Source organism: Balaenoptera ricei, chromosome 18 (genome assembly GCF_028023285.1).
Source record: "Balaenoptera ricei isolate mBalRic1 chromosome 18, mBalRic1.hap2, whole genome shotgun sequence".
NCBI lineage: Eukaryota > Metazoa > Chordata > Mammalia > Artiodactyla > Balaenopteridae > Balaenoptera > Balaenoptera ricei.
This window is the reverse complement of record NC_082656.1, coordinates 10,147,819-10,175,024: the sequence shown is the minus strand read 5'-3', so window position 1 is coordinate 10,175,024 and position 27,206 is coordinate 10,147,819. Positions and strand designations below refer to the sequence as shown.

The 27,206-nt window shown below is 36.9% G+C and overlaps 1 protein-coding gene across 1 annotated transcript in view; it reads left to right on the top strand.

Annotated features, from left to right (window-relative positions):
* The first annotated feature begins 1,335 nt into the window (after nucleotides 1–1,335).
* The window catches only part of STARD13 (StAR related lipid transfer domain containing 13), a 382,310-nt gene continuing 356,439 nt past the window's right edge, over nucleotides 1,336–27,206 (top strand). Inside the window, exon 1 of the mRNA XM_059903377.1 lies at nucleotides 1,336–1,380. Coding sequence (XP_059759360.1) covers nucleotides 1,351–1,380 — 30 coding nt within the window. The 5' untranslated portion in view covers nucleotides 1,336–1,350. The remainder of the gene's footprint in view (nucleotides 1,381–27,206) is intronic.

Genomic DNA, 27,206 nt, shown 5'->3' with positions numbered 1-27,206 from the left:
TCAAGGGCAGAATATGTACACACTCTTCTAGGTCCTTCAAACCCTTCTCAGACATTTTTGAATTAGTAAATTTCTGTTCAAAAGATCAAATCAGGAGATTCTCCCCAAAATGTAAATATGTAAAACTCATTAAGGTAGTGCCTGTTATCACACCATATCATCATTATTCTCATCATCATATTTATTTCTTTTCCCCACAGTGGAATTTCTGTAAGCATCAAGAGTAAGAAAACTATAATTTCCAAGCAGAACATACGAAGTTTCTGCTCAGACTTGACATGTTCCTTTGTACCCACATTCCATTGGCCAAATATGCCAAGCACAAAGAAGTGTTCAGTAGAAGTCAGAAGGTATTGTTTTATAGGTGATTAAATTTAGATTTGAGGAAATTAAGCCCAAGGTTATATATAGCTAGTATTTGGCAGTGCTAGATTTACATGTAAGGCTGTATATTCTAGATGTTTTATTTCCCACCCCAAAGAACAACCTGATAAGCAATGACTAAATTTTTAGTTAAATGAAAAATTCACATTTCCAACCTTTCCTTCTGAAAACTTTGGTCCTTTTTTCAGAAGGAATAAACCAGGACAGAACACTGCAGCATAGGCGTCTAGGTAACTTACATAAGGAACTTGGACATAGAGAGATGTGGCAGACTTCCAAGTGATGGGAAGAATTAGTGAAAACAAACAATGACTTCAATAAGAATTTAACATTTTGGAAGAAGAACTTTTACTGTATTTGAAAAGTTTAGGATTCTCTTTATGCTAACATCTTAACTCATTTTACTTCTACAGCTAATCTTCAGAAATAAAATTTTATAATTTGTTCCCTACTATTACAAAATATATAAATTGAGATCTTAAAGCTTAAAAGAATACTGTGGCTTTGAATGAGCCACCTCTTATTTCAAGTTTTTAAATACCTTTGGTTTTGCTTTTTAAAAAGTTTTAAAATATGCCAATATAGTACTATATTTTACCTTGGTAGTATAAAATTACTTTTAGTTTATAAATTTATATTTACAAGTTCACAGGCTTTACTAGGGCTGATCTTACTGAGCCTAAGTATAAATGTCTTTGGAAACATTATTGCTATTTAGGAATATTCTCACATTTTATGTTAACTTTCAAAACCATTCAGGTTTTTGAAAAATGTATTTTTATTGAGTAATTCATTTGAATTATTGCCTGAGAATAATTCTTTGTACATGAAAAAACTTGTTTAAAATTTTTTTTCTACAGAATTCTATAAACCTGAAGAGTAATCTTTTAGAAAAATCATCAGAAGGAAGGAATTTGTAGAAATAAAACTGGAAACATTCAGAATCTTGATGGTGTGCCAAACCAAATGTCAACTGGAGCTCGACCAAAAACTAAAGTAAGTAGTTTTCTTACAGAATATTCTGGGTGGAGGGCCATGCCCCACTCATACAGTGAAGAGAGTGCCATATTTGCATGTTCTCTATTACTTTTTGTGTTTTAAGTTAAACATTAAGGTTGACCTGTTTTTTATTATAACATGATTTGTAATGAAAAACATATATAGTTAATATTTATAAAATTGGAAAAAATGCACTCTGTGATTTTAAGATAAAATTGATAGTCCATTGTGATAAGTAGAGTCATAGCAGTAGATCATATGTGCTTTAATTAATTTCTTAATTATTAGTGAAAATTCCTGCTGCAGTTGAAGATCTCCTTGAACTATTATTATAAAAGTCTTCTCTATTAGGATAGTATGCATCTCAGTGATCAGTGTTCCAGAAAAGAGGCATCAGATTGGGGAATACAACTGCAAAGCATCAGTTATAAACATTAAATACACTTTGTTTAAATAATTGTCTTTGCTCTACCAAGCTAAATAATGCCCAGGAATTTTGTTGTTGTTGTGTTTGGTATATTTTTAATGAGGAAAAATTGACCAGCCTTTCTTATAGATATTTTACAACTTTTAATATTTATAACTTTTTTCCAAATTTCTAATTTTTTTTCACATTTTTTATTTGAATCCAAAAGTATTGATACGTCTTCATAAATTCTGACCAGTGTTGGATATAGAGGGATATTATTAATGTGCAAGATTTTGTAGAGTTACTTACGGTTTTTGAATTTATGATTCCCTGGCTGCTTTACAATGAAAAGAGTAATAATAATTTTGCAAGTAAATATGAAGGGAAAATATTATGTGTCTTCCTGACAGGAAACAACAGAAATTTTCTAAATTACCTCAAAAGAGATCATTTAAGAGATTACTTACAAAAGTCTGGGCAGCTTTAAGGGAAACCAACAACTGTTGCCCAGGAGGATCTTTGGCCTTTGAAGAGGATTGCAGCCACAGCCAGACTCCAGCTTGACAAAGAATAGGCAGAGGGGGAAAACACCCATCTCTCTCCCTCCCAGCTTCTATCCTTTTTTTTATTAGCTGAGCTCATTAGGAAATCAGAAGGGAAGGGCACACACTTCATGTGTTCTTTAGCAATTGTGCCCCACAAAGGAAGATGGAAAAGAGCAGAGAGTAGTTTTAGAGGGTCAAATAGAAAATATTCAGCACACATTAAATTGAAAATTGTCAGCTACCATTATTAAATATGTAATATGTTCCAGGCACAGTGCTAAGCTCTTCACACACATTGCCTATTTAATCCATACGACAACCCTACAACATAGGCATTATTACCTCCATTTTTTAAAAAGAAATCTGATTTTCACAACAACATAAAGTTAGTGGGATAGGTATTAATGTTATCCTTATTTTACAGATGAGCAAACCAAGGCCCAGGAAATGTAAGTAACTTGACCAAAGGGGCAAAACCAATACTTGAGTCTGAGTCTTCATGCTCTTTATCATTATGCCATAGCATTCATTGCCTTGGGAATTTTGTAATGCCTTTGGAAAAAATGCATATTACTAAGTGAAAGAAGCCAATCTGAAAAGGTTTCATACTGTATAATTTCAACTACATGACATTCTGGAATGGGCACAACTAGGAGACTGTAGAAAGATCAGTGGTTGCCAGGAGTTAGGGAGGAGGGAGGGGTGAATAGGTGCAGCACAGAGGATCTTTAGGGCAGTGAAACTATTCTATATGATACTATAATGGTGGATACATGTCATTATACATTTGTCAAAACCCATGAAATTTACAGCAAGAGTGAACCCTAAGGTAAACTACGAACTTCAGGTAATTATGATGTGTCAGTGTAGGTTCATCAGTTGTAATAAATGTACCACTCTGGTAAGGGAGACTGTGTACGTGTGTGGGGTCTGTCAGTGAGTATATGGGAAATCTCTGTGCTTCCGACTCAGTTTTCCTGTGAACCTAAAGCTGCTTGAAAAAATAAAGTGTACTTTTTAAAAGACAATTATTTTTAATTAAAAAAAGAAAAGAAAAATACAGCACATCTTAATTATATTTACTGTGATCCACATTTCGTTTCTTTTTGGTGAAGAACGACTGATGGATAACATCAAACTTTTACTCAAGGCTTTCTTCTTAGAGTGTTTCTCAGCCCAAGAAGAAAGCATTTATTACAAATCTATTGATTTTCTTTTTTTAAGATTAACAATGAAAGTTACAAAGGAGAAAGACATCATCTTTAATGTGATGCTATAATCCATTGGCTATTGCCTCTTAAGGGAATGTAATTTATTTATTTATTTATTTATTTATTTATAGATTGGATTCTTTTTTTTTTTTAAACATCTTTATTGAAGTATAATTGCTTTACAATGGTGTGTTAGTTTCTGCTTTATAACAAAGTGAATCAGTTATACATATACATATGTTCCCATATCTCCTCCCTCTTGCATCTCCCTCCCACCCTCCCTATCCCACCCCTCTAGGTGGTCACAGAGCACCAAGCTGATCTCCCTGTGCTATGCGGCTGCTTCCCACTAGCTATCTATTTTACATTTGGTAGTGTATATATGTCCATGACACTCTCTCACCCTGTCACATCTCACCCCTCCCCCTCCCCATATCCTCAAGTCCATTCTCTAGTAGGTCTGTGTCTTTATTCCCGTCTTGCCACTAGGTTCTTCATGCTTCATGTAATATCCTAGAGAATAAGACACTAGTATTTATATTGTGTTTCATGATTAACTATGACTAACTATTCTAGAATGTTTAGGTCCTTCCTTTTGTCCCCTGCAGATTTAGAGAGTATTTACTGGAGCTCATACATACAGAGCCACATCTGTGTAAAATGACATCTGTTTCAGGAACACAGCCCAGTCGTGGGGTTGAAAATATGCAGTCACAAGCCACATGTGGCCACTGCATTCTTGAAGCCCTGACTAGATGTATCTGCCTGTGAGATCACCCCAGCTACCAACCAAATATATTTCTCCTCTGAATTATTGAAAAGTATTTTAAAACTATGTATCTGAAAAATTCAAGGCTTTTGTTTTGGTTCGTTTTATAGCCTTTACTGATTATACACATTTCCTCTATGGCTTGAATGGATAGCAGCATCAGCTGTGGTAATAAATCCTCCACTCTGCAGACCTGTGTGGCACATACGCCTGTGCCAGAGTTACACACCAGATGGCACCTGAAAATGAGTTGATATCTATGGTAAGACGGTATTTAGAGAAAACACATTTATAAGTAAAACAGGATATACATTTCACAGTGATTTTAAAAGAACATTGAACAAGTCAGTCGGCAAATATTATTGAGTGCCTACTCTGTGTAGAACCTTGTGAGGGTTGCTGTTTTGGCGTTGGGTTGCCTGGATGTAGCACTTAGAAGTGTTACTAATGCATCATCTCCTATAAGAAGATTGGAAAAAATAATGCTTTCCTAAATTTTCAAGTTTCCTCCACTGTTGATCTTCTGTGTTATGAACTTGGAACAGGGATTAAGAACATTTTAATCATCAAGGATATGTTTTCTGTGGCTTTTTGAGTAGGGCATGTGTTATGACCTTAAGTGACCAGTGGAAGACAGCCCCTATTGGGATGGCCATTGTTTAGGTGATCTAAATGGATTTGGTCCATAAACAACACAGAAGGGTCCTAAAGACTTTAAACATCCAAGAAAGTCTCCATTAAGATTTACAGAGTGCAGAAGTGACTGTGAATTTCTGGTCAGAAATGTCAGTCTCCTGAGGTACATGTTCTTTAGTAATTACACAACTGTTCCGGGAGAGTGAATGGGTGGTGAGTTAGTGAACTATGCCATCGCTCCTGACCTGTGTTGTCTCTCTTCCCCACCCTCCCCAAATAGCTGCATAACCAAAGATGAAATTTCCTTCCCCACAGTTAAGACCATAGGACCATAAATTGGTGTCCCATACTGCCTCCTACTTTCATGAAGCAAAAATGAAGTTTCCTCACGCTTCCTAGTTTTCACAATATTTTACTGGAGGAAATTCAAGACGCAGTTCCACTGCAAGAAAGAACACTGTGAATTGGCCATAAAATGTCTCAAAAGACTTGACATGGCTCTTTTAACTGCTAAAATATTAATATCTTGGCAGATTTAAGGAGGAGCCCATTAGGCAGTTTTCTGTTTGTTTATTTTGAAATCAGATTCCTGTCCTTATCACTGAGGAAGACAAGCAGTGAGTAGGCTGCTGATCGCTTGTTGGGGAGGGGGAGCAGAGAGGCAGTTTGACTGAATAATTCACACCAACATGTAAAATTCTGAAAGCCCTTTAACACTCTCAGAAATATTTGCATTTTTAAAAGTTTCTCTTTTTTTTAAATTAATTTTTATTGGAGTAGAGTTGCTTCACAATGTTGTGTTAGTTTCTACTGTACAGCAAAGTGAATCAGCTATACGTATACATATATCCCCTCTTTTCTGGGTTTCCTTCTCATTTAGGTCTCTTAACCCAAATAAATCTATGAGGGGGGGATGGTAATTCTGGCCATGTAACCCAGTGTCATCTGCAAACTGGCACTTGCCATTGGCACTTGCCATCTACCTCTACAAGGATTAAATCATGTGCTGCTGCAGCTGCTGACTTTCAACACCCCCTGAAAGGAGTTCAGGTGGAGAGCAGAAATGAGGCGCTCTGTGCTCTGGAAAAAACTGGCAGAACAGGTCTTCAGATAGTTCGATATTTTCAGGAGCCGATTTTATGAGCCCAATTCTTGTAACTCATCATATCTAGAAAAGCACTAAAATCCTTCATGGTGATGTCTGCTCCTCGTGACTAGCTGTAACCTTCACGAGACTAGCAGAAACCTTCTGCAAAAAATATGGGCTTGATTGCACATACTCCCCCTTCACTAAAATCACATATATCCTGAGCATCCCCCCGCCTCTTTGGAGCAGTTTCTCAGAGCTATCTGAAATGCTGTCTCCCGGGCTATAGTCCTCATTTTGCCCCAGATAAAACTTAACTCACAATTCTCACGTTGTGCATTTTTTTAAAGTTGGCAACAGTGAGATAAAAACAAATCAAGCAATGCACAGGAAACTGTCTCAGAGGTGGGTGAGAGGGGCAGAACTCTGGAGACCAGCCCCTTGAATGGTTCCTGCTTTCCCACAGCTTTTTTACTGATTCTCTTAAAGCCTTAAGTGTTTTTTTAACGGGTCCCAGGCAGAACTTGAGGCTGGAGAAAGAAAGCATGGCTGGGAGGAAGTAGCAGGTAAAGAGGACATGAAGACAGGGCAGGTGGTTCTTCCTATATTCTGGTCATTGAAAGTTTGAAAACATCAGGGTTTAACAATGGTTTATTATAAACATGTCTGTGTGTGGATTGATTTGTCTGTAAAAATATCAGAATTGTAAAAATAATGGCAGACCACAATGGAGAAAATAAGTTTTGCTCTTTATGTCAAGCACTTCGAAAATATTCAGCCCCATTGTTCCCTTGGGCTGGATTGATACTGCCTATGAACTCCCTTCAAGAAAAACACAACCGGTTTCACCATCCATTTTTATTAACTCCACATTCTCAGAGGAATCTTTATGCACTCCCTTGAATATCAGGACTAAATTTGTTTCACTCCATGTGGAACTGTCTTACTGGATGTAATTTTCCAGGAAGTCAGTTCTGCTTTCCAGGACCAGTAGGGATATCTCTGAATATTCTGCCATTGTTCTGCCTACTTTGTATTAAGTCTCCAGACATTATTTCAGTAATAAGGGAAATTTTTTTTTTTCTAATGGAATAACTTTAGGGCCAGCATACTTGCTGTGAGTGGTAGTGAGTACTTAAATCTATCCCCCACCACCTGTGGGCTGAGAAACTCATCTTTGGCTAGGACAGATGTAATCGAACAGAATTGGTAGTTCAGTGGGGATGTTAATGCCATAGAAAAAGAAAATAGGCCAGGAGATTTGGGCTTGAATTAAGCATGAGGGAGGAGGAGGGGAAGTAGGATAAAGACCTAGAATGCAAAGTTAAAAGCTCTAGGTCAGCGCTGCCCATAGAAGTATAATGTGAGCCACGTATATAACTTTAAACTTTGTAGCCACTTAAAAAAAAAAGTGAAAGGAACAAGTGAAATTAATTTTAATAATATATTTTATTGAAACCAATATATTAAAATGTCATTTTGATATGTAAACAATGCACAAAAATTATCACTGAGATATTACTTTCTTTTTTGGGTTCTAAGTCCTCTAAATGTGCTGTGCATTTTACACTGACAGCGTTATCTCCATTTGGACCAGCCACACTCCAAGTGTTCAATAGCCACACGTGGCTGGTGAACAGAGCAGCTCTAAGTAACAAGCCAGAAGGAAAGACATGACGGTGATCTAAATCACTTATTTATTTATCTATCTATCTATTTATTGATTTATTTATAAATTGTTACAAATAAGTAAATAAACTTAGGGCATCTAAGTCAGAGAGAGTATTAACAAAATAATGAGAGAAAGTTAAGAGAATTACCTAACTTTGGACAGTTATCCTCAAGAAACAGACTGTTTAAGGAAGGTTTATGTGACTAAGGTAGAATTCACTGAGTTAGACTTCAGGTAGATATACGGGGATCAGGGTTTACCTTGAATTGCAGGATGAACGTGCAGTTCATTCAAAGATGATCTTGGTTTTCTTAAGGAAAGTGAGAAAAACAGCTCTGCCCCTGGAACAAGTGTGGAAGTAAAGGTGAGCTCCGAAGGCCATGACTCTAAAAACCCCGTGAACATGTGAACCTAGAGATAAAGGGGATGCAGTGTCCTAAAGATAATGTGCATAATCACTTCCCTGAGTTTAAGTGAGCCCCCAAATCGCCTTTCTGCAATAAAGTAAGTTTTCTCTATATGAAGTGCTTTGTTGATTGTGAAACTCATATACATACATGGGTTACTGTTATTGGCTAAAGAAAGGGCTGTTCTGTGGAGGTGAGCTATCAGGGACAACTAACCGGGAAAATCCATCATCCCAGCACATCATTAAATCTTGGAAACTTGCTCCCCTAGGTGGGTAACAGAAAGTTAGTGGAGGTGAGGGAGGGCTGTCTTTCTGTTGGGGGCAATCTTAGATTTGTTTTATCAAAACAGATATTGCCCATCTTTAGAACCTTCTGCCCATTACTCTCATTATATATTTAGTGTGAGGGCATATACTGCTCAATAGTTAGTTTTTCTCCCCCTCAGTGTGGGCTTTTGGTGGCTTCATAAAAGTAATAAATAGCTCTTCTTGGACACACAAAATAGAGATTGGCAGGCAATTTAAAGTTAAGATTTCTCAGTAGAACCACCACTACCAACAAGATCGCATACTGACTCTCCTATACTCTGAGAAATGTTAAAATCAGGCCAAGATTTTTATGGTCCCCACTTTCTACTGCCCCAAAGGCTTTTCTGCCCTTCATTTTTCCTATGCCAGCTACAGCTGCATTTTCCCAGTCGTGTCCCCTTTGGGTACACAGACATACACGGACACTCCTAAAAGCAGTCATTTCAAGTGGCTGTAGGTTTTGCTGAGACAATTGTGTAAGTGAGAAAAATTGTTTTCTTGGAAAATGGCTTTGGAAGACACAAAAGCATTTCATATCAGGTGACAGCTGGAAATCAGTGCACTCAGAACCTTTTAGAAATAGCCTGTTGTGCAAATACTCCCTGTAATGATAATTATAGCACTTTAAATAAAGTATAGGGTTTGCTCACACGTGATTCCATTTGAGCTTCACCACAACCTTGTCAGGACGTTTGAAAGATTCCACATTTTTGATGCAGGATCTGAAGCCCAAAATATTTGAATGACTTGACCAATGTCACACAGCTGATATTTAACACAACCAGCACTCCAGTCCCACATCACCTTCTCTGCTTTGTAAGTTGTGTTTTCCAGGCCATGCAACCTGGAAGCAACACACTCATTGTAACTACTCATACCACACACTCACTTTGAAGCTCCCATTTATTGTAACTCCAAAACTACAACTCTACAATTTCTGCCAACCAGTCTTAGGGTCTTTTTTCCCCTAGGAATCTTGGTGGGGGGGGGGGGGGTAAAAGCCCACACATGTTTGGGACTTGGATTTGTTGGCTACGTGGTGGCAGGTACCATTTTTATTATTTTATGATCCAGTTTGGAATCCATGATGTCATCTATCACTGCCCATATCATGGAGCAGCTGAAACTTTCCAGAGGTACTGAGGCTGCCCAAGCATTATGCTCTCTCACTTGTCTGGTCCAGCCCTAGGCTGTTCCCTAATGCAGCTCAGAGCTCCAGCAGAAAGGTCACCCCCTGAGTGGGGAAGTGACCTTTGCCCCACTCCCGCCCCCAGCTTCCATTGTTACAAATGCTGTTAAACACTGCCCTCAAGAAAGTCTTTCAGGAAACTTTATTTCACTTCATTTGTGTTGTATTCCCCTCTCCCCGAGGGGTTCATAGGTGCCAGAGAAACATCCAGGTAACAAGCCCCACGCTGTTAACAATGCCCCACTGAGTTTAAACACAGCTGTCCTGCCTTTGGATGAGTTATTTCCCTGAATACCCTTAGATTACTCCAACCAACAGGCTCTGCGGGGCCTACCCTGCCCTTCCTTCCCACTGGCCAGACAAGTCCATAGTTTAGATTATCTAGCTGTGATCTCTATATTCACAACTGCTAGAATGATTTTCCCCAAACACTCCATTTTCTCAGCTACTCTTTGTGAACATCTATCAGATCAAAACCAGATTTTTATTGCCTGAATATCAAGGTCTTTAACCAGCTGTTCATTTTAGCTTATTATTTTTCATCGCCTCCCTCCATAGGATGTCAGAGAGAATTTGTGTGTAATAAGCATTTTCCACAAATATCAATGGGTTGAGTAAATTAATAAGGTATGGATGACAGATTAGAGACTGATTTTTCTTTCTCAGACATATTTCTAGATATTTTTTATTAGTGATTGAAATTTTCAAGCTACATAGCTCTTATTTATCATCAGCATCTTTTCCATCTTCTCTTCCTTATGAACCTACATAATAATATTGTTGGCAAGGGATTGGTAGGGTCTTTTTTATTAATGAGGGAAACCACATTAATTAGCAGAGCATTGTGTTGGTTATTAATCAAACCAGACCTTCTGTTTAACCAAGTTAAACAGAAACCTGCTCAGGAGCTCATAATCTGGGGAAGGTTATAATAATTTAGATCTATTCTGTAAAAGGGCATGCAGCTACTCGCATAAATACATAGGGTCATAGCATGAAAAAATCACCTAAACTTTGTGTGAGCATTACTGCAAGTGGTTTTATGAGGTCTAGAGTTTAAGAATGAGTCATGAGAATTGCATATTCAGAGAGGATATGGACAGGTTAAAAAATAAATCAGCGCTCACTTCCTTTTTGGAGAGACTTCAAGAAGGAAATGAGATTTCCAACACTCTTTTGCTATGAGGGGAAGAAGTTGAGGTTTGGTGGGGGCCAATGATTCACGTAACTCTCTCCTCCAGATGTGAAACCAACTGAGAAATATATACAGGTGTCAGAAAGAGATTACAATAAAAATGTTATCACTGATAAATCTAGATTGGAGACTATGTCTTGGACCCGAAATCGCCTTCCTATTTTCCTCTTCCTTTTATCCTGAATGGAACTCACTCACTGGTCCCAGGCAGATCAGCTGGACATTTCCAGGCCTCCTCTGTAGAAGAGAGAAGGGCTGAGGAAAGATCACCAGACAGTTCTCAAAGGAGAGAAACAAGGAGAATGGGCTGTATATGCCTAGTGACCCTTTGCCCTACCTCACCAATTAGATGAATCAGGAATCAGCAAACTTGTACTATAATGGACCAGAAGGTGACTATTTTAGGTTTTGAGGCCTCCTCAGCTCAGCTGTTGTTGCAGAGAGGCAGCCATAGACAACGTGTAGATAAATGAGGCTGGCTGTTGTATTCATTTGCTAGGACTGCCGTGGCAAAGTACCCACAGAATGTGTGGCGTAAACAGCAGAAATGTATTCACAGTTCTGGAGGCTGGAAGTCTGAGATCAAGGTGTAGGGAGGGTGGGTTCGTTCTGAAGGCTGTGAGGGAATCTGCTCCACACCTTGATTCTAGCTTCTGGTGGTTTGCTGACCATCTTTGGCATTCTTTAATTTATAGAAGCATCACCCTGATCTCCACCTTCATCTTCACCTGATGTTCTCCCTGTGTACATATCTCTGTCCAAATTTCCCCTTTTTATAAGGACACCAGTTATATTGGATTAGAGGGCCCACTCAACTCCAGTGTAACCAACATTAACCAATTATATCTGCACATAATCAGATTAAGGCCACATTTTGAAGTACTGGGGGTTAGGACTTCAACAGATACATTTGGAGGAGACACAATGTTGTATTTCATATACATGTTATGTGGCATGAAATATTCTTCTTCTCTTTTCTTCCCAACCATTTAAAATGTGTAAATATATGTGGGCTGTACAAAAACAGGCCCAGGGCTGTAGTTTACCAACCTCGAGTCACTCCTTCTCCAGAGGGGAGGATTAATTGGGGGGAGGATTAAGTGAGGGAGGAAAGGAGGGACCAAAGTGTTCCTCCAGTCCTAATCCCTCCAAAGGGGTGAGTGGGAGTTCCCTGCCCTCTGTGGAAATATGAGCAGTGGGATAGTAAATATCCCATATTATATAGCCCAAAGGAGTCTGGCTAGCTGGATTATATTCCAGGAAGAATGGGAGGCATTAGCAAGGATGGTGGAATGTGAAAAACAGAACAAAAAAAAAAAGGAGACAAGAAAGAAAAGGAAAAAGCAGAAAGATTTTTAAAAATTAGAAAATCTGTAGAGAGATTTGCCAGTATAACATGCAGTCTTCATTTTAAAGCATTTAAAAAACACAGTAGGTCCTATAAGGAATTGATCAACATGGTCAAAGTAATTAATGACGAAGAGGAATTGAAGTAAATTCACAAGTAGGAAACATGGAGAGAAAGGTAATGCAAAAGTCTAGATTGAGTTTACAAGAACCTGACTGCAGCTATGGGTGTAGAGCGAAGAAAGTATAATAGAAAACATCTTTGTTCTAAAGACTCTAATTCTTATCTAAGACTTTTTGAAAGCTCTTTGTTATACGTTCTTGGAGAACTTCTTACTCCCCATTTTGGAAGAAATGCAAGTAAGGCTTTGATTTTCATTGTAAAACTTTTGCTGCATGTAGATATCCTTTTAGTCAGCAATCTGCTTTAGGCACTTAATTTCTTATGATTTCTTATAATTTCTTATGATTGATTTCAGTATTTAGTTCCTAGTGGTTTGCTGTATAACCTTTATTATAAGCTTTTATGAACCAACTGATGATTGTTGGAGGGGGTGGTCTTAAGGGACATGCCACTGTCACCTCCTTTTCACTATAATACTTGATGAAATCTGCTCAAATATCAAGCCACATGGCTAAGAACAGAGCATGTATACTTCATTTTTTTTTTTTTACTTCCCTCCGGAATTGACTTTATAGATTTGTAATTTAACAAGGGCCTCTGAGCTTTAATTAAGGGTCCGTTTTTTCTTTAATAACCATAGAAGAACAGTCCTGCATCTTTTATGAAGCTTCTGTTAAAGATTTGATTATATTATTTGGTGCAAGTGTATGAAGAGCTAGGTAATAAGTTATTTCTAGACTTTAACACTAGAAATAAGATAATTTCTCTCTGATGAACTATTTCCTTTAATTAAGGTAACCATGCTACAGAACTTTTCAATATTCACTTTGCTTTGCCTTTTCAGAAGCTCGGAGACAGTCTTGCACTTGATTCTAGTGGAGAAACTCAACCTAGGATTTTCAGTACAACTTTCTCCTTTTCCACTTTGTAATTTGGATCTTTTTGTTTTTAACTTGCTTTAGTGATTTTATTACATAGTGCCTTTTATTACAAACAGACACAAAACTTTTCTGAATGTAAGTAGGATAAATGATTGACTCTCATCACTTTGTCCAGGGAGATTATTCTCTAATACAAATGTTTGTGACCTTAGTCACCTTCTAATGCCATCTCAGGTTACAGTGAGTTTTTTTCTCCCACAGATTCCTTAATCAACAGTTTCTCTCCTGAAGTGCTAGATTTGTTAAAGAAACAAATACATACTAGAATCCAGAAATACATCAGTTTTTTAAAAAAAATTATTGTTTTAGTTAGCAGTTCAATTATTTCTCTTTGAAAGAATGAAAAAAAATTTTTTTAATTATTTTATTTAGTTGTATTCATTAGAATTCTTTTGCTTGAAGCTTAACTCAGAATCATATAAGCACAAAAGGTATCTATTGTTCAAATAATTTGAAAAGCCAGACTTATCTGTCTAGCTTTAGGTATGGTTAGATCCAGGAGCTCAAAATAAGACTCATTCCTCTCTCTGCTTTACCAGACTAGGTTTTAGCTTCATTATCAAGCAGATATTCCGTGCAAGGTAGCAAAAATGACTAGCAACAATTGTGTACTGGCAGCTGGCATTTCTAATGAAAAAATCAAAAAGTCTGTCTTTCAACAGTTCCAACAAAAGTCTCAAGGAGAGCTTTTATTGGCCTGGCTTAGGTCAGGTGACCGTCCCTGGACTTAATCACTCTGGTTGAAGAAATTGAGTATATAATTGGCCAGACTCCCAGGATGTGCCCATTCCTAGAGCCAGGAGGTGCGATCGGCCCCATCCGAACCACTTGGATTCAGAATGAGGAAGAGATGGTTCCCAAAGAGATTCTGGGCTGCACAAAACACAGGTTAACTACATCCCCCCATTATGTTCCCATCCCTTGTCTCCCCATCATCCATATACACCTTCTTTCCCATTTTAAAATTCTCAAAATCACTCTGGCTAATATAATGCAAATATACCTCTACAAGGAATACTGTCTCTTCCTCTGCTCTAACAGAAGACAACTCTGAGGCTCATCCAGTTCCAAAATCTCTAAGTCATGGCATTTTTCTTGGTTGGGTCTAGACGTAGCTCCTCATGGCTTGGCATCCTTTAGCTAAATGATATATTTAACACTACCAATTAGCAGTAGCAGAGAAAAAACACTGTTGCTGCAATAAAACTTCCATTTGAAAAAGGGAGAGAAGGATAACCCCTAAATAGTGATCTCAGGCTCATAGCAGTCATCTCATGCAGGACAAAGAGAGCAAGGACTCCCTGACCTGGCAGTGGATGGAGTTCTTTGTTCAAGAATCTGGCTTGTCTCTCTCTCCTTTCTGGGAGGAACTCCCTTTTCCATTATCCTGCATAGCTATATGGCAGATGGACATTGGGGAGGCTTTTTTTTCTAACAGCTGTAATATTTTAGTTCCTCCCTTCTATTGGTGCAGGTTTGGGGGCTGGAATTAGCCTTGTGAGGTGGGCATTCTCAGGGCTGTTTGGTGAGCCTGGACTTTTCTCTGGCAGTGCCACTGCCTCTCCTGACAGACTTGTGGGTCTGTTTATTTCCTGAATACTCCATAGATTGATTCTTGTAGACTCATGCCCATCAGTTGGGTTCCAGCCCTCATGGATTCTTCCTCTCAGGCAATCTGCCTTTATGCTCTGCCCCTCTCCCAAATCATCTGGACCTTAGACTGGGAAGCAATGGTCTGTCATCATGTGGATCCTACTCCTCGGTGGCAGGGTTCCTGGGGATGGCTTTTATAGAGGAGTATAACTGCTCTCCATGTTAGTCAGGGAGTGTATGGCAGGAAGTGTTTGGAAGTGGTTCTCCAGCTCCCTGGCGCACCACAATCCCCATCTCTTTTCCATGTGTTTCCCACTCGTGCTAACTTTAGCATGAGGCAGAGGTTTATACCTCTGCCATCCCAAAAGACACAGGGCTATCTGCTATTGGTCATTTTTGAGTGCCGGACACAGGCAGAAAGGATGACTCTTTGTAAGGACTAAATCCCTTTTGCTTTCTTCTTCCAGAACTGCCAGATTAGGCTGAAGGCCATCCTTTTCTTGTATGATCTTACTGAAGGCTGAAAGAGGTAACCAGTGCCTTCTAAGATTCTTTGTTTTTTCCGTTCCCCTAACACTCTACCCTTGATACTCATGTGATTTGAGTTCCGAGATCACTAGGTACCTTTTAACTGGCTGCTTTTCTATCAAATAACAACTTTTGCCCTTTTCCTAGCCTGAGATGGGGGAATCCTCCACCTCACCTCAGCTCAGTCAGTATCATGTTTTAAGGTCTGTTCTTTGTAATCCTCTACTTCCAGATATCAAATTCTGTATTACTTAGGAGTCATTTTGGTACAAGTAGTAGAAATCAGCACATAAAGGTTTAAATAGAAGGAATTTGTTGGCTTCCATACCAGAAAAGCCAGAGATGCAACAGTTTTCAATCATGTTGATTATAGAGGTTCAATGTCATCAGGGCACATTTTTTCCCCTTGTCTCTAATACCTGTCTTGGCTACATTCTAGTATTTTTTCCATTCTTTTTAGCAAAGATGAAGTTGTAGGCTTGCATCTTTCTCAGAGCTAGCAACATAGCCAAAACTGTAAATATAGGAATTTCTTTCTTGGTTTGTCTGAGTCACCTGCCCATTCCTCAGGGAGGTGTAACCCTCTGGCAGGTAAACTCTGCAGTACATGTCGACCTTCTCTTGATCCAGGAGCAGGATCAGCCTCTTGGACTGAGAATAGCAGGGGAGTGATTTTTTTCCAAGAGATGCTGAGTTAAAAAGCCTATGGCCCGATATCACCATAGGATGGCTTTTATCAAAAAGGTAAGAGGTAACAAATATTGGGGAGGTTGTGGAGAAAAAGGAACCCTTATATACTGTTGGTGGGAATGTAAAATGGTACAGCCATTATGGAAAACCATATGGCAATTCCTCAAAAAGTTAAAAATAGAACTACCATATGATCCAGTGATCTCACTTCTGGATGTATATCTAGAAGACTTGAAATCAGTAATCCTGAAGAGATAGCTGTACACCCATGTTTACTGCAGCATTATTCACAATAGACAAGATATGGAAACAACCTAAGTGTCTGTTAATAGATTAATTAGATGAATAGACAAAGAAGATGTGGTATATATATACAATGGAATATTATTCAGCCATGAGAAAGAAGGAAGTCTTGCCTTTTGTGACAACGTGGATAGACCTTGAGGGCATTATTATGCTAAGTGAGATAAGTCAGACAGAGAAAGACAAATACTGTATGATATCACTTACATGTGGAATCTAAAAAAGCCAAACTAATAAGAACAGAGAGTAAGATGATGGGGTTGTGGGGTGGGGGAAACGGGGAGATGTTTTTTAAGGGTACAAACTTGCTATACGTAGGTAGATAAGTCCTGAAGAGCCAATGTACAGTGTGGCGATTATAGTCAACAGTACTATATTATAAACTTAAAAGCTTCTAAGAGACTAGATCTCAATTGTTCTTACCACAAAAAAGAAATGGTAATTATGTGACATGATAGAAATATTAGCTAATGCTATGGTGGTAGTCAAATTGCAATATCTTAATGTAGCAAACCAACACATTGTACACCTTAAATTGATACAGTGTTACATGTATAGCTTAATAAAAAATAAAAAATAATTTTTAAAGCCTATGTCCCCTACACTGGTTAAGTCACCTTAAAGGAAAAAAGGCAAATACTGAACACAATTCAGTCTTAGTTATATGTCATCATATAATCATTAAACACATATTGTTTCTGTAGCACAGTGGTTTTCAAATATTTTGGTCTCAGGACCCTTTGACTCTTAAAAATTGTCAAGGACTCCAAAGAGCTTTTCTTTATATAGCTATCGATATTTACTATATTAGAAATTTTCTATATTCAAAATTAGAACAGAAATTTTAAAATATTTTTCATAAATTTATTTTAAAATAACAATAATAAATCCATTGCATGTTAACATAATCAGAGTATTTTAGTGAAACATTACTGTATTTTCCAAAACAAAAATAAAATTAGTGAGAAGAGCATTATATTTATTTTAAACTGGCTGCTTTGTTACTTTTTTTCACATTTATATAAATCTCTTGAATGTCTGACTTAATAGAAGACAAACTAGATTTTTATATCTGCTTCTGCCTTGATTTATTGCTATATAGTTTTTGTAGAAGTATATGAAAAAAATCTAGCCTCATACAGTTACGTAGTTGGAAAAAGGAGTATTTTAATAGCCTTTTTAGATAATTGTGAATGTTCTTCTTTTATACAACACCAAGAGTCACAAAGTGGTAGTTTCTTGATATGTTGAATAAGAAACCATATCAATAAGCTTTTCATGTTCTGTTACATTAAAATTCATTAGTCAGATTTGCACTTTGAATGTATCTTTTACCCATGCATGATTTTGTAACATCATGCCTTGATTATTTGGAAAATGTTGGTTATGCAGATCTTCCAAATTTTGACACATTTCATTATATAATTAATAACATTTATATCGTATAATATATAATATAAAAATTACATTTGTTTATATCACATAATTCTCAGTAAATTCTTTAAGTATTTAGAAGCTGTCAAGCTCATAGTGGTGGATACAAGCTTTCCAAAATTCTAATTCCCTCTTGAAATCTTGAATTTTATCATTGACAACAAATATCATCACTTTTCCCTTAAGTGACAGTCTCACTTTGCTAAGTTTTGAGAAGATGTCTGTCAAATACCCATGTCCTAAAAAGTGTAGCCTGTCAGTTGTTTGTTCAACTAGAAATGGTCCTCCATGGAAAAAGCTCTGGTTCAGCTTGCAATTCAATCACACATGCTTTTCCTCAAGCCAGCCATCAGACTTTCATAGGCAATACAAGTGCCTTATGCTTACTTCCTATAATGTCACAGGGACTATTTAAAGATATATACTCAGGATTGAGATTTAATAAAATAAATAATTTTTACTGCTTCATCAAGGATGTTCTTAAGCGAAACTTGCACGGTGTTTTTCCCCTGCTAGTGCACGGCTTTGAAGTGTATGGAGACTATAGTTGCAGTCTGGGGCCACTTGTGCTAAGGTACCAACAGTTTTACTCACACTGTTTTGCACCATCAGTACAAGTATCAACGTAATGAAAAAAGGCAAATAACATCTTAGCATTAAAAAGAAAATAATTTTGACCTCATAAACCTCCTGAGCCATCTTAGAGACCACAAGGGATCTGAGGACCACACTTTGAGAACTGCAGCCAATCTTGTAAGAATTGAAATAAAGACGTTTTTTGAGATCAACTATAAAAGGACCCATGAGCATGAGCTGCTATTTTGGCTTATCCTCTGATTTTTTTCTGCCATTTTTGTCATTGTGACAATACATGTCAAACTAGACTTGAAATATTCTGTTCTGAATTTCCTTTGAGAGTTGGGAGGGAAAAGTCGATTTAACAGAAGTCAGGAAATATTGCTCCTCGGTAAACTTGTTTGCCAGACAAATTTAAAAGCTATCTTATTTTGATTTAAAATGTTTTGTTTCTTAAGAATAATTTTAAGGGATATTAATGTGTTCACATTATTTTTATATGTATGCAAAATCATAAACAATTTTTCTGGTTTATGATATTTAATTTTGTCTTACTATATATGAAATTTCATCTTTATGAAATGACTATGACATTCTTTAAAAACATTTGTGAGTTAATTCGGTAGGAATTTTTAGTTCCTTATTTAATTACAAACGGATTTTTTTTTTTTTTTAGGAAGAAAGAAACCCAAGTTTGGGTTCTATCTATATCATTTGCCAACTAATTAATGTTGGATTTTTAACCTCCCTTAGCCTCAGCTTCCTCATTCATAGAAAATTGGGGGCATTTTGTACGAATGGTATGATGGTATAATAAATGTGAAACAACGCTTCGCTTGCCACATAGAGGGCACTCAATATTCATTTCCTCTTTCCATCCATTCACTTTCCCAGTCCATACTTGAAAGAGCAACAAGCATTGATTGTAGATTCATGTTGTTTAAGAGGGGTGTGTTGATGTTCCTCCATTCAGTCCTAACTGAACACCCCAGCTGTCATGAGCCATATTTGAGGAGCAAGCTTTCTTTGAGGCAGACCAAGATGCAGGCTGTAATTGAAGGACTTTGTCACAGAAGTAGGACCTCTCTAACAATATCTCAAATAGAACAACTCTTTCTACCATCCTCCTGATGTAATTTATTTTCTAAGAGAATATATGGAAAATTTGGAAGAGAATTAAGATAGGTAGAGGAGGGAAGTGTGATGTGGTGGGGATTTTGTTTTATTTGTTCAGGGTTTTTTTTTTTTTTTTAAATAACATCATAAAATTTTTTTCCAATAGTCAATACTGTTTTCCTGGGACTTCCCTGGTGGACCAGTGGTTAAGACTCTACCCTTCCAATGCAGGGGGCGTGGGTTCAATCCCTGGTCGGAGAAATAAGATCCCACATGCCGTGCAGTACAGCCAAAAAAAAAAGTACCATTTTCCCTAAAAAGCAAGCATCCTATAATTATAACATTAATATTGAAGCATTGTTTAATAACCCTTAAAACAAGTTCATTATCCTCATCCTACAAGTTTAACTGTTAGAAAATCAGTATCGTCGTATCATGAAGTTAGAGACTAGAATTATTGTTAGAATTTTCCATCTCACTGCTTAACTTCGTGAGTGATGTTGCCCTCATGATAGAACGCCTGCTGTAGTTGGTTCTACTTTATTAATATTTGGCAGCCCTTGATTCCATTTACTGCTAAATATGTAAACAAAATGTTGGGAGAAGTCATCACAGTCTGAGGCAGAAAGGATTTCATCAAGCACTCAGTCAACTGTATCTGAAGAAATAAACCAGCCAAAGAGCACCCCGAATGGATTTATTTAGCAGCAAGCGAAATTTTTCATTGATCATATCTAAGATGTTCTCTTTAGGTGCTATTAAGGTTAATAATTTTAAAAGCACATAGCTAAATGTTAGGAATTGGACACCAGAGAGCACAGAAAAAATTTCATGCATATAACTATACAGAACTATGGAAAATTGTCCATCTCATTTCCCTTCTCAGGTGGTTTTCAAATGCTTAGTTTTATTTTGATTCTTTTAAAAAATGCAGCACAATTAATTGTAAATATTAAATTATGTAAATTAGAATGGACTGATCATTTGTTCTGAAGAGATGGCTGGCCAAGGTTTCAGGAAGCCTGGACCCTTGTCCTTACTTTCACTCATCAAAAATTTGTAAACTCATTCAAATCACCCAACTTCTCTCAGCCTCACTTCTTTCATCCATAAAAATAAGAGTATTGGACTAAATAATTTCTGAGGCTCATTCATGTGCCAGGATTTGAACTGCAATGTACTCAGAATAGTTCAGTTGTGGTGGGAGAATTTGAAACTATTTCAAAGTTCTTCTCAATTAGTATTTCCAAAGCATTGCATATGAAAATATGCAATATGAAAATAAGGAGGCACAATGAATGTCTTCTTCACCATTTTATATTATAACTTTTGGATCACAGCTATATGTAGTCTTTACTTTTAATTCTTCTATTTTTCTCTGTAATTTTCAGCACTTTTTATTTAATATGAGACTTACTTGTCTTTGATCTTGCAAGGATGTTATTTGAAATCATCATTTTATGAGTGTTATTAGAATTTCTTTATTAGAAAGCATTTAGAGTCATTCAATCTTATTGGTTATCTTTTATACCTAAAGCCAATCTAACCTTTTTCTCAGTATAATAGAAGTCCTATTACCTCATCTCTTAACTATCACAAAAATGCAAGTATTTTTAAATGTGGGATTCATTACACTCAGCAATATTCTAAAATAATGGGACTCTAAGATTCCCTAATGTAAAGTGATTAGAGAAATTTGAATTTTAATCTATTTAACTCCCACCTGTATCATTTCCATTATAACTTTTCATCAACATTGGGACAACACTTCACCAGCACAAACAAAGCAAAGGAGAATTCCAAATTCCTACAATTGAAGCATATCAGTTGCCATGCTGTGCTTGTAAATATTTTATGTTGGCTCAAGACTCAGAGTAAATGTGTTATTTTTCTCTGTTTAGAAATAAATAGGTACTTTTAAAACTTCAGTTCGGATACATGGAAGTATCAGTAGCATTCTATTGTACTTGGTTTTACTGAAATCGGTCTGTTATTACTATACCTCCTTTTTATTGGACACTATTTTAATGACATTATATTATACTAGTAAAAAGTTGGTTGCTATTGATGCACATGGGGAAAGGACTTATTTCATATTATAGAGCCTTGTGTATCTGTATTTATGAACTCCCATGGTACTGAAGTAACATACTAGAACCACAAAAATAACCATATATCTTCCAAATCATTTGAAGCATTATATGCTCCAGGAGACCCTCACACATTTAACTCCATCTTCACCAGACTCAATCCTCTTCATAATGAGTGGGATTCATAGGCCTATGAAAAGACACAACAATACCTGGCATACTTGGTGGATGTGAATATGGTAATTAGCTCTAAATAGAGGGGGAAAGACTGTTGGTGGTCTTTATAGCTGATAATACATAAAACAAATACATCAACTAAGCTGGCCACTAAATGAACTTGGAGGAGACAAAGTAAATAAATAGATCGATATAAAGATAAATAGGAGGGGTGAATTTGTGGTTTAGCTGCGACATAACACAACATACTAGTATCCCCACCTGTTTTCTAAATATTTTTATGATCTTGGAAAACTTTTCCCACTTCTTTCTCAAGATGGAGATGGCCCAAGTTAATAGACATAGAGCCCAGGCGCAGACTGGAGTTGGGGGTGGGATGCTCGTCGCCACAGCGGCAGCTGCACTGTTGGCCAATAGTGGAAATGAAATGTCAGGCTGAGAACAGTCTTGTAGGGAGTCCTCAAGATGACTGACATTATTCAGAAAACAAACCGCACATTTAGTACTCATGGAAAGGAAGCAGACTGTATGTTTTTGGTTACATCTGGGTGTCCAGCCCATAACATCAGCAACTACATCTGGGCATGAAGGAGTGCCCTAGATCAGTTTTTCCAGGACAGCAATTAAATTAATGATTTTGGAAGCTTAAAGGTCTCAGAATATGGTGCTACTCATTTGAGGTCATTCTAATTAACTTAAGCATGCTTTTTTATTCTCAGAATCTGTAAGGAAAGCCAACGTCTGTTTTTCTTTTCATACAAGAATAACCACAATGGAAGTCTGGAGTGAAAATAAGCCCAAACAGATTTCTCCTAGAAAACATCTATTTCTTATTTATCTGGGGTTTATTTGAGAAAAGTGATGCTTGTAGGATAATAGCAACAAAACATAGTAGATTATCACATAACCAAAATTTATCCTGAAATGAGACTACATCTAGTTTTAAAAAAAATCAAAAGATATAATAGAGTTTGAAACTTGGCATTTGATATTGAGACAAAATGGCTCACATTTATTCTTTAGTTAAAAACAGCGATAAATTTGCAGAAACTATATTAGCAGCAGCAGAATTATGAAATTTAAGAGCATTTTTCTGTATATATCACTGTCCTAGGTATTGTATAAAGAGAGTTAACAAACATGGGAGTCGTTATGTGTTTAACACTTAAAACCATATTATATGTGGGCATACAGATGATTTGGACAAAGGAATTAATATGACACAAGTGTCTGACATGAATAAATATTTGAATAATAATATTAATATTGTGTATGAGAAGAAGGGAAATTTCATAATCAGGTAGGATGATATATTAGGGAGAGATTTGCATATTAAGAATGAGACCCAAAGGAAATTTCTACCATGAGGATATTTTAGGAACTGACCAATTATTCTAAGTAATTTAATCATAATAATTATCATTATTATGATAGTAACAATAATAATGAAGCACTATCTTAGATGGCGGTGTATTTACTATGCTATTATAATTTCTTATTTTAAAACTTACTTCAAAGACATCCTTGTCTGAAATAAATGATAAAACATATTAAATGTAGGAAGATACTTAGCTTGAGATGAAAAATTATTTAAATCATCCATTACAGGAGAAGGGTAGAAGACAGAGAATAAAACAGAACAATTCAAAACCATGCAAAATCTCCTGCTGCTTTCTACCAGCTTTATTCAAAGGTAATATATACACAGCAAGCATTTCTATCCTGTTTAGAAGATGGGAAAACTGAGACATAAATATTTAAATATTTCACTCAAGACTAACAAAGTAATAAATCCACATGAAGAAAGTGTTCAAGTTTCTCAATCCTTTTACTTTAGCTCATGCTGCCCTTGTAAATGTTTATCATTTATCATTGAGGGTTTCTCAAATAGTACCATGTATGGAGAAACTCATATTATTTGAGTTAGCATTTTCATGACAATTCTCTAATATAAAACACAAATACTTCTTTCCAAAGTTTTAAGTGATATCAAAGAAAACCTGATGTGATAAGAGTCCTGAATATTTTTTAATTGGCAGGTACAATGACAAGAGTGGATAAAATTGGGAAATAAATTGACTTCTGATTTTATTCTCACATGTTGTATATTCATTTGCTGAACAGTTTTTATGGTCTACATGAGCTGAGCTAGAAATATCTACATTGCTACACATGAAAGCCAAGCTCACAGTGAGGTCCAGAGCTGAAGGAAGTTTAGGCAGGAAATAGAGAGTCACTGAGTCATGTCATGGGAATGTATGGCTAGTGAGCTTTGATAACATTCAGCTAAACCACACTGTTGATTTTGGAAGATTTGTCGTGGGAACCCTAAGTAGAGTCCTTACCCTCTTGGGGTACATTCGTTTTTATGTTTCCTACTGTATTTAAGTGGTTTGAGATAGTTATTTCTTTTTTTGGTGTGGCAGCAGAGAAAACCTTGAAATGTAACCTCTATAGAGTGTGTCACCCTTATTTTGCTAACTATAGGGGAAAAAGCCAAGCTAGGGCTCCATTTCAATCAAAAAGCTATTTTGCTCAAACCTCCAGCCAGGTTTACTGGGATTACAAACCTATCATCCAATCCGGTTGACCACTGTTCTACCTTCTGCTCTCTTTTTACTGATAGTAGACAATGACCCCATGCAGTGTGTCAAAAATAAACTGAGAAAACTAGTGCAAAGGCCAGGGGAGACAGAGCAGGAGGGCCTTAAACTCTAACGGTTCTGTTTATAAGTCCTTTCCGTGCACTCTGACATTTGCCTCCATCAGGGCTGTCGCTGCTCATTTCCCCATAACCTGGGCATCTGGCACACCTTCCTACTTAGACCCTGTTCTTCCAAGTACTAATTCATTCATTCAATTCAACAAATAAGTATAGGAGGCATACTGACTGCCAGGTACTGTTGTAGAGGCTGGGATACAACAGTAAAAACAAGATCTCTGCCCTCCTACTTCTTACACTAGTGGAGTGAGAAAACAATAAACAAGGTTGACTGAAATATATAGTATACTGAATGGTGAGAAGTGCACTGGGGAAGAAAAGAAAAAAAACAACAACAAGAAAGAGGGTCGGGAGTTGGCGGGAGTGGAGAGTTTGCAGTTCTAGGTTGGCTAGTTGGTGAATGCCACACTGAGAAGGTGGCGTTTGAGTCAATATGGGAAGGAAACGTCTGCTGTGCATCCACCCTAAGGGCTGGAGTTCTGGAAAAAACTGTAGCTATTTTTGCCCCAGTTGTAAACGAACCTTTGAGGTGAGCAGCTAACCCTAGTAGTGTGACGTCATGACGAGTACAGTTTAGAGCAGGGTGGGGCTAAGTTCCTTGTACAGGTTAGACTCTTCTCTTAAACTTCCAAGGTACAACTTCAGCATTGAAATACAACTCACAGATCACTGATTACACATGCCATATAATTCATACTCTTTGGAATTTTTGCCAAATCCTTTCATTGGATTTTAAAAAGCAAAGCAAAACAAAACAAAAAATGCTTCTCCAGATTAGAGCGTCTCCCCTTCTAATAAATTATTAGGGTTTCTCCTAATAAATTATTTCGGACTCCTCAGATTTTAGGTAATCAAATCACTAATGTTTCCAATGTCATATTAGTGCCCTCTAAGCTGACTCAACCTTCTCTCATTCACTTATTCAAAAATACTTGTTGAATGCCTACTGTAGTGCCAGACACCAGGAATACAATGGAGAAATGTTTTTCCATTTTCCATTTGGCATTTTTCCAAAGTCTGTTTCTTTCACCCTTTGGCCGCAGCTTAGAAGTTTCATTTTAATCTTTTACTCAAAACAGCCTGCCCATCTTCCAGTGGCAAATTCTCCAGTGTGTCGTAAGCATGTCACGTGGCCATGTGGCATAGTTAATACCTACTAGCATCCGTCAATGTATGACTTCAAATTATTTCCCCAAAGCAAAATGAACATGTGGAATTCCTTAAAACAAAACAAAAAACACAAACTTTTGAAATAAGGTTGCACACTGTTATCATTAAAGTCAATTATCATTAAAGTCAAACTTATAATTTATGCTTCAGATAATATTATTTCCATGATTATTTTAAATGAAAGTTTAAAACAATGGGTTTTTAAAATTTAATTTAATTTTTTTTTATACAGCAGGTTCTTATTAGTTATCTATTTTATACACATCAGTGTATACATGTCAATCCCAATCTCCCAATTCATCCCACCACCACCCCCACCCCCGCTTTCCCCCCTTGGTGTCCATTCGTTTGTTCTCTACTTCTGTGTCTCTATTTCTGCCCTGCAAACTGGTTCATCTGTACCATTTTTCTAGATTCCACATATATGCGTTAATATACAATATTTGTTTTTCTCTTTCTGACTTACTTCACTCTGTATGACAGTCTCTAGGTCCATCCACGTCTCTGCAAATGACCTGATTTCGTTCCTTTTTATGGCTGAGTAATACCATATTGTATTTATGTACCACATCTTCTTTATCCATTCAGCTGACGATGGGCATTTAGGTTGCTTCCATGACCTGGCTATTGTAAATAGTGCTGCAATGAACATTGGGATGCATGTGTCTTTTTGAATTATGGTTTCCTGTGGGTATATGCCCAGTAGTGGGATTGCTGGATCATATGGTCATATGGTAATTCTATTTTTAGTTTTTTAAGGAACCTCCATACTGTTCTCCATAGTGGCTGTATCAATTTACATTCCCACCAACAGTGTAGGAGGGTTCCCTTTTCTCCACACCCTCTCCAGCATTTGTTGTTTGTAGATTTTCTGATGATGCCCATTCTAACCGGCGTGAGGTGATACCTCATTGTAGTTTTGATTTGCATTTCTCTAATAATTAGTGATGTTGAGCAGCTTTTGATGTGCCTCTTGGCCATCTGTATGTCTTCTTTGGAGAAATGTCTATTTAGGTCTTCTGCCCATTTTTTGTTTGGATTGTTTGCTTTTTTAATATTGAGCTGCATGAGCTGTTTATATATTTTGTAGTTTAACATGTATTTAAAACAGATTCCTCCAGCTCCGTTTTTTTCCCTGAAGATTGCTTTGGCTATTAGGGGTCTTTTGTGTCTCCACACAAATTTTAAGATTTATTGTTCAAGTCCTTAAAAAAATGCTATTGGTAACTTGATAGGGATTGCATTAAACCTGTAGATTGCTTTGGGTAGAAGAGTCATTTTCACAATATTGATTCTTCCAATCCAAGAACATGGTATATCTCTCCATCTGTTTGTGTCATCTTTGATTTCTTTCATCAGTGTCCTATAGTTTTCTGAGTACAGGTCTTTTACCTCCTTAGGTAGGTTTTTTTTCCTAGGTATTTTATTCTTTTTGTTGCAGTGGTAAATGGGAGTGTTTCCTTAATTTATCCTTCTGATCTTTTGTTGTTAGTGTATAGGAATGCAGGAGATTTCTGTGCATTAATTTTGTATCCTGCAACTTTACCAAATTCATTGATTAGCTCTAGTAGTTTTCTGGTG